The following is a 15,885-nucleotide window of genomic DNA, read 5'->3' as shown; positions in this document are numbered from 1 at the left end:
CGTCCATGCCACAAGACCCAAACCCAACGACCGACCCCTAAGTCTGTAGAATAAAATAACAGGAGAAAAACCACCACTCCAAACAGACAATATAACTACAGTTGACCCACATATTGTATAGCATAGACAATGTAGATGCGCCCCAAGGATCTCCCCCATCACCATAATCCCAACACAAAGACGCAGAGGAGGACGCACACCGTCCATGAACACCGCCCACGGAGCACCAATAATCTAGAGAAAGAAAAAAGAGAAAAAAGATTGTATAAGCAATAAGACAGTAAAAACTGTACATCTATATGAAACAAATGAGTTACATAATTGATGACACCAATAAAAATTCACATACACCAGGGCATAACAGGCAGAGGAACCAGAGAGAACAGCAAGCAGCCCCATCCTATAATACACTCCACTTAAAATCAACATTGAGACCATGAGGTCTCAGTGTGTAGAGACGATGGATCCATCTTAGCTCCCGTTGTTTGAGAGCCAATGTCCTGTCTCCTCCCCTTCTAGACAGAGTGATATGGTCCAATAACATAAATTTTAAATCCTTCTCCTTATGGTTAGCCTCAACAAAGTGTTTAGGAACGGGCAGGTCTTTTCTTTTTTGTCTAATGGAAAACCGGTGATTATTCAAACGCGCCTTCATGTCACAAGTGGTCTCCCCAACATATAGGAGACCACAAGGACAGGAGAGCACGTAAATCACAAAGGAGCTGTTACATGTCAAGAAATGACCAATCTCATACTGGGTCCCCGTGATAGGATGAGTGAACCTATCCCCCTTGGTCATTTAAGCACAATTAACACAACCAAGGCAGGGATAGGAACCCCTCCTTCGAGAGCCAATATGAGTCTGTACCAAGGTCTTGGCAGGAATATCAGCCTGGACCAACTTAGCCCGAAAATTGGCTAAACGCCTATAGGAAAGCAAAGGTGGCACAGTCAGAGCCGTGATATTGGAGAAATTGCTCTTAAGTATTGACCAATGTTTACGGACAATACGGGCAATTTGGACACTTTGTTCCGAATACGTGGATATAAAAGGTATCCTATCCACTTTGTTGTATTTATCGTCTGATGGTACCTGTTGTGGCTCTTTCACCCTGGTAAGGTGTTTATTAATCACCCGAGCAGGATAACCAAGTTCCCTAAACTTGTGCACCATCTGTGAAAGGCGGGTTGGGAGTAAATCAGGATCCTGTACCACCCTCTTAACCCTGAGTAGTTGACTGTATGGTACAGAATTGTTAATAGACCTCGGATGACAGCTGCTATAAAGCAGCAACGTATTGCAATCAGTGGGCTTGGTAAAGATGTCAGTAGATAATTGATCTCCCACTATGGTGACAGTAGTATCAAGAAATTGGACATGGGTGGTAGAGTGTACAAGAGTAAAACGGATGTCCGGGTTCATGCAATTCAAAAAATCATGAAAGCTCTCAAGAGAAATAGAGTCACCATGCCAGATGAGGAAAACGTCATCTATGTATCGCCACCACCCCAGAACTTTGCTGAAGTGGTGGGACACATAGACAAGGTCCTCCTCGAGGGCTGCCATGAAGACATTGGCATAAGTGGGTGCCATATTAGAACCCATGGCGGTCCCTCGTAACTGGAGATAGAAACTATCCATAAACAAGAAATAATTATTTCTCAAAACCAAATCCAGAAGTTGGATAATAAAATCTTGACAAGGTAGAGAATAATTGCTGCCAGATAGTTGTCTCCAGACTGCAGCCACCCCCCTATCGTGGTCAATGGAGGTGTACAGGCTTGTGACATCAAAAGATGCCAGGAGACAACCATCTGGCAGCACAATGTCAGAGATCTTATCCAAAAAATCACCAGTGTCCCTGATATAGGACCTGGCACTAATCGCATAGTGTCAAAGTAATCCCATGCCCGCAACAATGGTGCAACCTCGTGTGTCCATCAATGATTTATGGATTTTCGGAAGCACGTATATGACTGGTGTACGTGGCTGTGACACAATTAAAAAAGAATGGAGCTCACCATCAATTATGTCCTGACCCAATGCTGTATCAAGGACCCTCTTGATGAGTCTTACTATGTCAAACCTTGGATCACCAGTCAATACCCTGTAAACACTCTGATCACCCAGTTGTCTCCTAATCTCCTGAATGTATTTGGAGGTGTCCATGACAACAACCGCACCACCCTTATCAGCCGGTTTGATGGTGAGGCTGCTGTCACGGTGCAAACCCTCCAAAGTGACAACCTCAGAAGTGGTCATATTGGGATATCTAAGAGATGTGTTGGTGACCTTTTCACGTAGGGAGGCTATATCAATCGAGACAGCCTTCCTAATGTATCCAATGCAGGTGAATTGCTAAAATCACTCTTGTTAAAAAGCCCAAAAGATTTCAGTCTCAATTCAGTATCAACAGTTCTAACAGTCGACTGCTCCATCGGAGGGCGACCTGCAAACCAAACCTTAAGTTTGATGTTCCTATATAGGCGCTGCAGGTCAACCTCCAAATGGAACTAGTCTGTTTTTTCTTTCTCTAAATTATTGGTGCTCCACGGGCGGTGTTCATGGACGGTGTGTGTCCTCCTCTGCGTCTTTCTGTTGGGATTATCGTGATGGGGAGATCCTTGGGACGCATCTACATTGTCTATGCTATACAATATGTGGGTCAACTGTAGTTATATTGTCTGTTTGGAGTGGTGGTTTTTCTCCTGTTATTTTATTCTACAGACTTCGGGGTCGGTCGTTTGGGTCTTGTGGCATGGACGTGTCTCTGATCCCACACCATCAATGGACCTGGGGTCTCTGCCGTGAGAGCGGCGTGACCCTTTGGCACCCGTCCTGTTGTCTTATAATCGAGTATGGCACGGATCTCGAAGGTGTTCTTCCTAGTGCTGACATACTCTAATAAACCACGTTCACCCCTATCTTTAGAGTATATATACAGTGACCCGGTGGGGAATCCATTGGTTTCCTTTTACCCATTTATTTACTTCTATGTTGCTGTGCCGTTGTGTCTCTCTCCCTTCGTCAGCATTTCTTCCCTTTCTCCCTGCTGATCCCTGTCCCTTATTGTCCGTGTCTGTCCTTTGTTTGGGTTGGGCCCCTGCGCACGTTGCTGGGCCTGCGGTTGCCGTGACAGCATTGTTTGCATTGTTGCCTGGCGACGTACGTCCGGCTTCATGAGTGGGGCTCCACCCGTAATATCCTCGTGAGGGGTCACGTGATGATCGCGCTGGTCTTGTGGCTACACGTCTCCATGGTGACGACGCTTGGCTCCTCTTCCAAGGGTGTTGCTCTTGTGTAACGTGCCGGGGACTCTGGGCATGCGTGGTTCAGCGGTGAGGACGAGGACTTTATTGTTTGCTATGTATTGTGGGTATAAATACCCGTGTATGACACTATGTGATATGCTTGAGAAAGACCGCATTGAGACGGTTGAAATAGAGGGGAATAAAGGATCCCCTTTTTTCACTTTATCTGGAGTGCTGCCTCGTTCTTTGGATGCTATACTCATTTATAGCCGTTTGAGCCTGCGGCTGAGAGGACTTGCACCCGTATTTTTTGGTCTTGTGCTGCTGTGATTCTTTTTTGGCTTATATATATATATATATATATATATACAGTACAGACCAAAAGTTTGGACACACCTTCTCATTCAAAGAGTTTAAATTTTTTTTTTCATGACTATGAAAATTGTAGATTCACACTGAAGGCATCAAAACTATGAATTAACACATATGGAATTATATACATAACAAAAAAGTGTGAAACAACTGAAAATATGTCATATTCTAGGTTCTTCAAAGTAGCCACCTTTTGCTTTGATTACTGCTTTGCACACTCTTGGCATTCTCTTGATGACCTTCAAGAGGTAGTCACCTAAAATGGTCTTCCAACAGTCTTGAAGGAGTTCCCAGAGATGCTTAGCACTTGTTGGCCCTTTTGCCTTCACTCTGCGGTCCAGGTCACCCCAAACCATCTCGATTGGGTTCAGGTCCGGTGACTGTTGAGGCCAGGTCATCTGGAGCAGCACCCCATCACTCTCCTTCATGTTCAAATAGCCCTTACACAGCCTGGAGGTGTGTTTGGGGTCATTGTCCTGATGGTCCAACTAAACGCAAACCGGATGAAATAGCATGCCGCTGCAAGATGCTGTGGTAACTATGCTGGTTCAGTATGCCTTCAATTTTGAATAAATCCCCAGAAAAGCACCCCCACACAATCACACCTCCTCCTCCATGCTTCACGGTGGGAACCAGGCATGTAGAGTCCATCCGTTCACCTTTTCTGTGTCGCACAAAGACACGTTGGTTGGAACCAAAGATCTCAAATTTGGACTCATCAGGCCAAAGCACAGATTTCCACTGGTCTAATGTCCATTCCTTGTGTTCTTTAGCCCAAACAAGTCTCTTTTGCTTGTTGCCTGTCCTTAGCAGTGGTTTCTTAGCAGATATTCTACCATGAAGGCCTGATTCACACAGTCTCCTCTTAACAGTTGTTCTCGAGATGTGTCTGCTGCTAGAACTCTGTGTGGCATTGACCTGGTCTCTAATCTGAGCTGCTGTTAACCTGCTATTTCTGAGGCTGGTGACCTGGATGAACTTATCCTCCGCAGCAGAGGTGACTCTTTGTCTTCCTTTCCTGGGGCAGTCCGCATGTCAGCCAGTTTCTTTGTAGCGCTTGATGGTTTTTGTGACTGCACTTGGGGACACTTTTTCGGACTGACTGACCTTCATTTCTTAAAGTAATGATGGCCACTCATTTTTCTTTACTTAGCTGCCATTTTCTTGCCATAATACAAATTCTAACAGTCTATTCAGTAGGACTATTAGCTGTGTATCCACCTGACTTCTCCACAACGCAACTGATGGTTCCAACCCCATTCATAAGGCAAGAAATCCCACTTATTAAACCTGACAGGGTACACCTGTGAAGTGAAAACCATTTCAGGTGACTACCTCTTGAAGCTCATCAAGAGAATGCCAAGAGTGTGCAAAGCAGTAATCAAAGCAAAAGGTGGTTACTTTGAAGAACCTAGAATATGCCATATTTTCAGTTGTTTCACACTTTTTTGTTATGTATATAATTCCACATGTGTTAATTCATAGTTTTGATGCCTTCAGTGTGAATCTGCAATTTTCATAGTCATGAAAGTAAAGAAAACTCTTAGAATGAGAAGGTGTGTCAAAACTTTTGGTCTGTACTGTATATGTATACACCCGGTGTTCGTCTGAATAACAAATCCCACAAAGCTATTGAAGAGTTGCCGTATTTTCTTTATCCTTCTTGCCAAAAAAATAAATAAAAAGTGAGCAAAAGCAGCTCAGTTGAGAGAAAAATAAAATGTATTGTTGTCAGAAAATGACTGTACTGGACTCAAGATACTGATCAATAGCAACTTGGTGCCCATAAACCATTCCACCAAAATCTGCTCTCCAAAAACCATTTGGCACCCCTTCTTCTTATTACGTATGGTTTGTTGCTGTATTCAGGTGAAAATAAACATTTGGTCAGTACAAGCCTTAATAAATTAGTTGAGGGGTGTAGTTTCCAAAATTGAGTTACTTTTTGGGGGACTCTACATTAGGGGTACCTTAGTGTGCCTTCAAATGTAACATGACACCCAAAAACCATTTGGCGCTCCTTTTATTCTGACCCCTGCCGTGTGCTCGTACAGCAGTTTATGACCATGCATGGGATGTTTCTGTAAACTGCAGAATCAGGGTAATATATATTGAGGTTTGTTTTGCTGTTAACCCTTTCTGCTTTATAGGAAAAAATGGATTAAGATGTAATATCTGCAACAAAAAAAAAAGTTAAATGTTGAAATCTTGCCTCCATTTTTCCTTTAATTCTTGTGAAACACGTTAAGGGTCAACAACTTTTGTAAAATTAGTTTTGAATTACTTGAGGGGTGTAGTTTCTAAAATGAGGTGGAATGTATGGGTGGTTTCTACTATGTAAGCCCAACAAAGGGACTCAATTGGTCCTTTAAAAAGTGGATTTAGGAAATTTCCTTAAAATTTTTATAATTTGCTTCTAAAAATCTAAGCCCTCTAAGGTCGTAAAAAATACAATGACATCCACAAAATGATGCAAACATAAAGTAGACATATGGTGAATATTAACCACCTCCCGTCACACTAACGCCGATCGGCGTCAGGGAGGTGCTGTTCTCAGGTCTTGATCACGCCAATAGGCGTCATCTTGTGAGACCCGAGATTTCCTGTAAACACGCGCTCAAAGGAGTGTGCGTTCACAGGATCACGCAGTTCAGAAGTTCATCTACATCCTGCAGCCATCATTGGCTGGCAGGCTGTAGATTTTTAAATTAACCTATGAGACTTTGTAAGAAAAAAAGAAAGAAAAAATAATCATTGTCCGCTAACTTGTGCCCAAAAAAATAAAATCTTCTATGAACTCGCCATGCCCCTCACGGAATACCTTGGGGTGTCTTCTTTCCAAAATGGGGTCACTTCTAGGGTATTTATACTGCCCTGGCATTTTAGGGGCCCTAAAGCGTGAGGAGTAGTCTGGAATCCAAATGCATAAAAAATGCCCTGTGAAATCCTAAAGGTACTCATTGGAATTTGGGCCCCATTGTGCACCTAGGCTGCAAAAAAGTGTCACACATGTGGTATTGCTGTACTCTGAAGAAGTAGGGCAATGTGTTTTGGGGTGTAGTTTTACATATACCTATACTGTGTGTGAGAAATATCTCTGTAAATGACAACTTCTAAAAGAATCCTGAGATGCAGGCTTCCTCTATGATAAATTTTAGCATATGAAAAGGGGTCAATAAAATGGATGAGCTTGCATGCAGGTGTCCATGCAGAAAGATTATAAACCCTCATGCACATGTCCGTGGAACATGGACCGTGAGATACCGGCCTGGATTCCTGCTGAGAACAGGAGCACACGGCTCATTGGTTGCTATGATGCACTGCGCTTTGTGCCACCACTGCTGTACAGTAATTCACTCGTATAGATGCTATGACGCTGTGCAGCAGGCGCACAGTGTCATAGCAACCAATTACACCATGCGCTCCTGCACTAAGCAGGAATCCAGGCTGGTATCTCACGGTCCATGTTCCACGGACGTCTGCATGAGGCTTAATCCACAAATGGAAATACAAAGCAATGGTGGACTGATACAGTTCATCTTAACAACATCATATAATAGCATATTGCTTTCAGTAAAGGGCTATAATTGCAAAATTCCAAGAGTGACCACAGGCTTTTTTAACAGTGTTATTATTAGGAAATTGTTTTCATACTTTGCAAATTACTGTAAATATACATGTTCTTATAAACTGTATCTTTCAGGTTCTTGAAGGAAATGTCAACCCTTATGACATAGTGTTAAAGGACCTTGAACCTCCTATAATTGCCAGGTTTTTACGTTTCATCCCAGTGACTGACCATTCCATGAATGTGTGCTTACGCGTGGAGCTGTATGGATGTGTTTGGCTGGGTAAGACTTTATGCTATAAACTTCAAATATTACTTATAATTGTTTGTTTTACTTCATTACGTCTCGAGCCTCAGTTTGTCTTAAATGTTTGAAATAGAATAGAAGAAAAGTCAGGATTATTCAGTGTACACATAACATGTAGACTATAACTTGTGTTTGACCAAACTTGTAAAATAAAGCAGTTGGAGATGGTGTTGGGTGGATAGGAATGCTAGATAGACAGAACTGTACACATCCATTCCTCCACTTTTTTAGATTAGATGAGTGGCAGACCGAAACTGTATGAGTAGGCGTGGAAAAAAAATTGCTACTAGAGAGCCGGTTTGTCTAATTTTTTGGAAAATTCGCTGCAAATCTTGTAAAAAATGGCTATTTCCTGCCTGCAGAGAGCATTTATGCTGGTGTAGAACACTGTGCCTTGCAGTAACACGCATATTGAGTCTCCTGTGGTTGTGAAGCAAGTCAGTATGACATGCAGATGACAGGCGTCGCTCTTAGAATCACTGCACACTTCACTTATTTGGGCAGTGATGGGGCCAAAACTAACCAAATGACTATGAACTCAACCTTACAGGTCGATGTTAGCGGCAGGAAGAAGTGCACTCCTTTTACACATTCGTCAGCTGATTCCACATAGATATCCACAGAACCAATTCTATTAAAAGCTTTTATAGGCAGAGAGCCCCCCCCCCCCCCCCCCGTCAGAGTGCAGAGGGTGTCAGCAGTAAGTTTCTGTTGAAGTCATAGATTATTTTGCACTCCGTCAGAACAATAACCCCCCCCCCCCCCCAAAAAAAAAAATTGATCCTGTCTGTTGAGCATCCCCCTTTACTCGATCGGCATTTGGTCAGTATTCTATCAGTATTGCTAATGCCAAAAAAACAGGAGTGGATCCAAAACTGAGATGACACGTGAATGGAATATTTGCATGTCTTCTATGTTTTGTACCCATTCCTGCTTTTGGCTACCAAATCATAAGCCAATTTTGATGGGACCATACAGGCTTTAAAGCTGCTACACAGAGAGGATCCATTGTGCGACTCAGTTTTCCTTACTTCTGACAGTTCAGAAGAAGGGTCAAATAAATAATGATGTCAGCCACATCGAAAGGCAAAATAGTGGCCCAGTCATGAAGTGGGGAGGGTGGAAACAGCATGAGAAGTCCACAGAGCGGCCCTATGACATAGAGATGACTTGGAAGGAGCATGAGGAGACCACAGAGTGGCCCAAATACAGAGTGTGGAGGTGGCAGCAGCAGCATCAGGAGGAGGCCACAGGGTGGCACAATGAGAGTGTGGAGGTGGCAGCAGCAAAAGCAGAAGGCCACAGAGTGGCACAATGACAGTGTGGAGGTGACAGCAGCAGCATCAGGAGACCACAGAGTGGCAAAGTGATGTAGTGTGGAGGTGACAGCAGCATCAGGAGACCACAGAGTGACCCGGTGACAGAGTGGGGAAGTGGCAGCAGCATCAGGAGACCACAGAGTGACCCGGTGACAGAGTGGGGAGGTGGTTGGCAATACCAGTACCAGCTAAATAAGGTGGGTGAAAGAAGGAGCACTTGGCATCAGATGTGTGGGATTAGGAGGTGGCCGCATCAGAATAGTAGCTGAGGCAGGTAGCCAGAAGAAACAGGTCTCTTTTGTCAAAGTGTTGGTGTGGCACCATGGAATGATCTAGTCTGATGCATCAGGCATTGGTGGGTGGAAATCCTGGCTGATCCATGCCTGATTCATCTTGACAAGGGTCAGTCTCTCTACATTTAAGGTGGACAGGCAAGTTTTTCTTGGGGTAACTATGGCCCTTGCCACACTAAACACCGGCTCTGATGCCACACTACTGGCCAGGCAGGACAGCTTTTCCAGGGCAAACTCTGCTAGTTGTGGCCACAAATTCAGTTTGGCTGCCCAGTCCAGTGGATCTTCAACATGGGGTGGCAGGGTGCTGTCTAAGTATGTCATCACCTGCTGGTTCATGTCCTGCTCCAGGTCTAGCTGCTGCTGCTGGTGAGTAGTTTATTCAAAAGGCGGGTGAAGAAAGCTGCTCATCAGTGACTCTAGACTCAAGTTGCTGCTGATGGAGCTGGAACTGCTCCAACCCCCCCACCCTGCCACTGCAGCCATGGCAGAGGAACGTGAGCGCAAAGGGGGTCCTCCGGTCAGACCTGTGAGAGGATGGACGATGGTACAGATAGGCAGTGGCCAACTAACTACATAGGATTTCTCTATAGTAGTTCAGTTTGTACTCCCTCTCAGCGGGTGTAAAAAAGGCCCCCATTTTGGACCGGTAGCGAAGGTTCAACAAGGTGGAGAGCCAGAAGTCAGCCCTCTGCCGAATGGTGACAATTTGGCTATCACTACACAAGAAAGTGAGCATGCATAGGGCTATTCATGCAAGTGACTTGATCCATCTCCACTGCATACTGCAACGGTGTGTCTAGGTACTCTGTCTCCTCTTTCTCATCGCCCTGTAGCTCCTCTGGCTGCTCCTGTATCTCCTCTCCTGTCACCTGTACAGTTGCAAGAAAAAGTATGTGAACCCTTTGGAATGATATGGATTTATGCACAAATTGGTTATAAAATGTGATCTGATCTTCATCTAAGTCACAACGATAGACAATCACAGTCTGCTTAAACTAATAGCAAATAATTAAATGTTTTCAAGTTTTTATTGAACACACCATGTGAACATTCACAGTGCAGGTGGAAAAAGTATGTGAACCCTTGGATTTAACAATTGTTTGAACCTCCTTTGGCAGCAATAACTTCAACCAAACGTTTCCTGTAGTTGCAGATCAGGCAAGCACAACGGTCAGGAGTAATTCTTGACCATTCCTCTTTACAGAACTGTTTCAGTTCAGCAAAATTCTTGGGATGTCTGGTGTGAATCACTTTCTTGAGGTCTTGTCACAGCATCTCAATCAGGTTGAGGTCAAGCCTGGCAAGCGCGATCAGGGCGCATGAGAGGGTCCGACGTAGGACGCTAGGGCTCCGCCCCCCCGCCCCCCTCCGCACGCTTGCCGCCCATACCGTCGTTTGGAACAGCTGATGCTGTTAGGCCGGGAGTTTGAGACGCCGAAGCCGCCCTGGATTGCCTGGATGCCGGTGTTGGTGTCCTGACTTCGACCCCCGTTTTGCGATGCCAGGAGTCGTCAGGTGGTGAGTCGCCATAGTGGGCATGCTGTTGGAGAGGATTGTGAGTGGAGGTGCTGGCGTATTGAAGAGAAGGAGTTTGGGGATGCCGCCGTTTGAGCTGAGCTCTCGCTCTTTGTGGATCCCTGCTGACCTTGTTGGAGAGGCTGACCCTGACCGTAGTATCTGACCGCAGTGCCGAACGACAGGTTCTTTAAGCTTTTGGATATAAGATATAAGATCACCAGGGGTGATTAACTCTGGGGGTGCAGTTTGTATTGCCTCTTACTGCGACCCATGTTCAGTTTTTGCCCTTATGTCTGCCCTCACTATGAAGAAGGGTAAAAAGTAGGGGTGATACCCCCCGGCGATGGCAGCTGATAGAGGGTCTGTTTTCCACGGTGACTGTGGTTGTGACTACGGGCACGCAGTTTGAGGCCACTGCTGACCAAAGGATAAACGATATCCGTCTTGTGACACTTGGTTGAAATAAGAGACATCCAGTATCATAGTGAATTAAATGTGGAGAGAAAAGATCGGAGGAGGGTTTGGATCCTGGTGTATAACCCCTAATAATCCAGTTTGAGACAACCCTGTCTGCCCCCAGGTCTTAAATTAACGGTATTACACCTCTCCGATTTAACTAACTAATTGCCTGTACTTTCCGATACGTCTGACACTTATGCCCTGAGTCATAGTTCCGTAAGGAATTTATTTTTCCCGGTTAAGGTCCTGATTAACATTACTAACTTTCCTTTTTCCCCTTTGAACTGATCCTCTCACCTTTGAACTGACCTTCGTGTTTAAAATTGTCTAAATATGGATATAATTTACTGTCTGTATTTGATTGTCTGTGATTAATGTGACTAATTTAAGAAAGGGAGACGTCAGTCGACACATGAGACGTCAGTCGAAGGGGGAGAGGGGGAGAGGGGAACTCCAGTGACATATACAGAAACAGATGTAAAAATGGTGCAGGATATACTTGGTACGGTTTCACGGATGGAAAATCTAATGGGTAATTTGGTAACCCAGCTCGGGGCAGTACAGACGGATGTTATGATTATACGAGTTGAGATGGAAAAAGTAAGGCAGCGGTTGCAAGAGATGGAAAAAAGGATTCCCACCTTAGAGAAATCCGTCCAGAAATTTGAGAAGGAGGTGACACTTTTAAAACAGACAAATGTCAAGATGGAACAAAAATTGGTAGACCAGGAGGATAGATCAAGAAGGTCAAATATAAGATGTGTGGGGATCCCAGAGCGAGCGGAGGGAGAAAACTGTACTGAATTTATGGAGAGATGGTTAAGGGAGAACAGCAGAGAAGGTACTCTCTCCCCCCTGTTTTCTATCGAAAGAGCACATAGGGTCCCCACAAAAAATAGGGTGCCAGGAGACTACCCTAGACCGATATTGGTGAAATGCCTACTATCTAAGGACCGAGACGGAATATTAGCCGATGCTAGAATCTCAGAAAGATACCATATACAGGGTGTAAAGATTAAACTTTTTCCGGATTATTCATTTAGTACTAACGCACTAAGAAGAGAGTTTATATCGGTTAAAAAAAGACTAAGGGAGGCGGGTATAAAGTACAGTCTATTTTTTCCGGCAAAACTAAGGGTGGAATATAACGGCAAGTTTGTTTTCTTTCAAACTGCGGAGGAAGTCAGTGAATGGGCGGATGGGGAGGGTCTTTGAGGCTGGGGGGGGGGGGGGAGGTGATAGGAGCCACTATGCTAAGCTATGGAGCTGCCGACCAGCAGAGAGAATAATTTCCTTTTTTTTTTTTTCTTCTCCCCCTCGGTTAGATGGTTAGGGTCCTTTCATTGAATGTGAGAGGGCTCCGTGAGAGGGTTAAAAGGTTTGCTATCCTTGAGTGGATGAAGAGGTTTCTGCCAGCCATCATCTGCCTCCAGGAGACACATTTAGATAAGGAATCAGTAAGGTGGTTGGAGAGGAGATGGATGGTGGCGAGATATCATTCCGTATATACTACCTACTCCAGAGGGGTCTCAATTTTGATACATAATAAGATTAAATTTGAGGCTCTGGTATGTGAGGCCGATGACTATGGCAGGTACCTCTTTTTACATTGTTATGTACATTGTTACGGAGAAAAACCGTACTCGCAAATATATATGTTCCACCACCATATAAACCAGATGTTTTGTATCAATTGTATAGATTTATGCTGAACAAACAGGAATGTATACTGATTGCGGTCGGCGATTACAACGCGGTTATGGATCCACTCAGGGATAGGATGTCTAGCAGAGGGGGAGGAGCACAAAATGTAGAGTTATTTAAATTAGTACATGAATTTAATTGGGTAGATGTTTGGCGGGTTCAGAACCCGGATGAAATTATGTACTCTTGTTATTCAAAAATACACCAAACCTGGTCGAGAATAGATATGATTCTTGGAAACAAAAATTTAATATCTCAAAATAGGATTAGGATAAAGTACATACCCATGGCTCTGTCGGACCATAGTGCAATGGTAATTGAGTTGGATTTGAATAAAAATAATACTTTGCGGCTGTTTAAATTTAATCCCCATTGGCTATCATTGATCTCAGATAAAGAGAGTATAATAGAGGAGCTAAAACTCTTTTTTATGGAAAATAATGGTTCTGCCGGTAGACTTGTGGTTTGGGACACTTTCAAGGCATTTTTGAGGGGAGTACTGTTTAAAAAAGTAAATTATTGGAAAAAAAGTACTAAAGAGAACGGAAAAAAAATTACTGGAAAAAAAATTACAAGAGGCTAGAATGGTATGTATGAGATACCCTACTGTACTTAATAAGAGAGTTTGGGAGGAAGAACAGGAAAAGCTGAAGATATATCAATTAGAAAAAAGTAGGAAAGAATTGCTCCTTCAGGGGATTCGGTTGGCCTCGGAGGGTGAAAAGGTTGGTAAAATATTAGCAAATATAGTGAGAAATCAAAAAGGGAAATCATGGATCGGCGTGATCAAAGATAAAACGGACAAATTACTTACCGCACCTGAAGATATAAAAAAAGTGTCCAAGAGTTATATAAGTCCAGGGTACAATACTCAAAACAAGAGTTAGATTTATATTTAGATAAGATTGCTTTTAGGCTACTTTCACACTTGCGCTTGATCGGATCCGTTCTGAACGGATCCGATCATATTAATGCAGACGGAGGCTCCGTTCAGTATGGATCCGTCTGCATTAATAACTTAGAAAAATTTCTAAGTGCGCAAGTAGCCTGAGCGGATCCGTTCAAACTTTCAATGTAAAGTCAATGGGGGACGGATCTGCTTGAAGATTGAGCCATATGGTGTCATCTTCAAGCGGATCCGTTCCCATTGACTTACATTGTAAGTCTGGACGGATCCGCATGCCTCCGCACGGCCAGGCAGACAGCTGAACGCTGCAAGCAGCGTTCAGCTGTCCGCCTGGCCGTGCGGAGGCGAGCGGAGCGGAGGCTGAACGCCGCCAGACTGATGCAGTCTGAGCGGATCCGCATCCATTCAGACTGCATCAGGGCTGGACGGAAGTGTTCTGCTCCGCTCGTGAGCTCCTTCAAAAGGAGCTCACGAGCGGACAGCAGAACGCTAGTGTGAAAGTAGCCTTAGTAGGATATCTGAGGTCCAAAAAGAATATTTGGAAAAAGAAATAACGGTGACAGAAATAAATTTAGCTCTGGGGAAGGTTAAACTTGAGAAAACACCAGGTGGAGATGGGCTCCCCTTTGAAATATACAAAACCTTCTCCCAGGTATTAGTTCCAGAATTAAAAATAACACTGGATGAGGCCCAAAAATTAGGTGATTTACCGAGTTCTATGAAGGAAGCAATTATTACATTAATTCTAAAAAAAGGGAAGGAACAAACAGATCCCGGCTCATATAGGCCTATATCCCTCTTGAATACGGATGTTAAAATCTTGGCAAAAGTTCTAGCAGACAGGCTCTCAAAGGTTATTAAAGAAATAATAAATAAAGATCAGACAGGATTTATACCGAGTAGAACAATATACTCCAATATAAGAAGGCTATTCCTCAACATCGAAGCCAATAGATCAGATGCAGGGGAGAAAGCGATACTCTCATTGGATGCCCAAAAGGCATTTGATTGCATTGAATGGGAGTATTTATGGGCAGTACTAAGGAGGTTTGGTATAGGGGAGGGATTTATAGGGTGGATTCAGTTAATATATCGTAACCCTAGGGCCAGAGTGGTGGTGGATGGGAGCTTGTCCCTGCCGTTTGCCCTATCACGTGGCACAAGGCAGGGATGCCCTCTCTCCCCATTGTTATTTGCAATCGCAATTGAGCCCTTGGCCAATATAATAAGAAATGATAGGGAGATTAAAAGTTTTTCATATGTGGGAGGAGAAGAAAAACTGTTAATGTATGCAGATGATATTTTACTTTTTTTGCAAAACACTGGGGAACAGTTTAACAAAGTGGTAGAGATAATAGATAAGTTTGGGTTCTTTTCCGGTTTAAACATTAATTGGGGTAAATCACATATGTTATTATTAGGAGATGGGCAATTACAGAGAGATACACGGGTGCACGTTTTTAAAAAACATGAAAATTTTAAATATCTTGGTATACAAATCTCCGGAAACATAGAAGAATATGAAAAATTAAACGTCCTCCCCTTAATAAAAGAATTAAGAACTAAAATACACATATGGAAAAGATTACCAATGTCAATGCAGGGTAGGGTAAATTTAATAAAAATGGTCTTTCTCCCAAAGATACTTTATGTACTGCAAAATGCCCCAGTAAGAATACCACAGAATATTTTTAAATTATTTGATAGATTAATGGGGGACTTTATTTGGAAGGGTGCGATTCCTCGGATAAAGAAGGAAGTCCTTCAGCTTCCAGTGCAAGAAGGAGGATTAGCGCTTCCCAATCTGTTCTTTCACTACTTAATAGCACAATATGGGAATATAAAGGATAGTTTAGATAGTCAGATGGGTAGGCAAGAATTAAATAGATGGGGATGGAAAGAGGAATTTAATCACTTAGAGGTGTTGGAGTCAGGTTTTTTTTGGGAAAAAAATATTGGTAATAGGATATTAAATTTAGTAGAATACGTATGGGGGGAAATTAAGAAGATATTGGAGATTAAAGGGTTTTTGAAGTATACACCGATATGGAAAAATCCTAATTTAAAGGAATTGGAAACAATAAGAGATTATATAGACTGGGGGAAAAAGGAGTGAAATATCTAGATCAGATTTTTTAGGAAGATAAGCTGAAGGACTTTAACATAATGGTGTCGGAATTTGG

General features: G+C 43.3%; 1 protein-coding gene across 1 annotated transcript in view; it reads left to right on the top strand.

Moving 5' to 3' along the window:
- DDR2 (discoidin domain receptor tyrosine kinase 2) overlaps positions 1–15,885 on the top strand; it is a 1,312,077-nt gene that overhangs the window by 561,541 nt on the left and 734,651 nt on the right. The window contains exon 5 of the mRNA XM_044301410.1: positions 7,328–7,475. Within this exon, the coding sequence (XP_044157345.1) occupies positions 7,328–7,475 (148 nt within the window). The remainder of the gene's footprint in view (positions 1–7,327; positions 7,476–15,885) is intronic.

The sequence above is a fragment of the Bufo gargarizans genome, chromosome 7 (assembly GCF_014858855.1).
Source record: "Bufo gargarizans isolate SCDJY-AF-19 chromosome 7, ASM1485885v1, whole genome shotgun sequence".
In the NCBI taxonomy this organism is placed as follows: Eukaryota; Metazoa; Chordata; class Amphibia; order Anura; family Bufonidae; genus Bufo; species Bufo gargarizans.
Note: the sequence above shows the minus strand (reverse complement) of the source record. Positions and strands in the feature narration are given on the sequence as shown.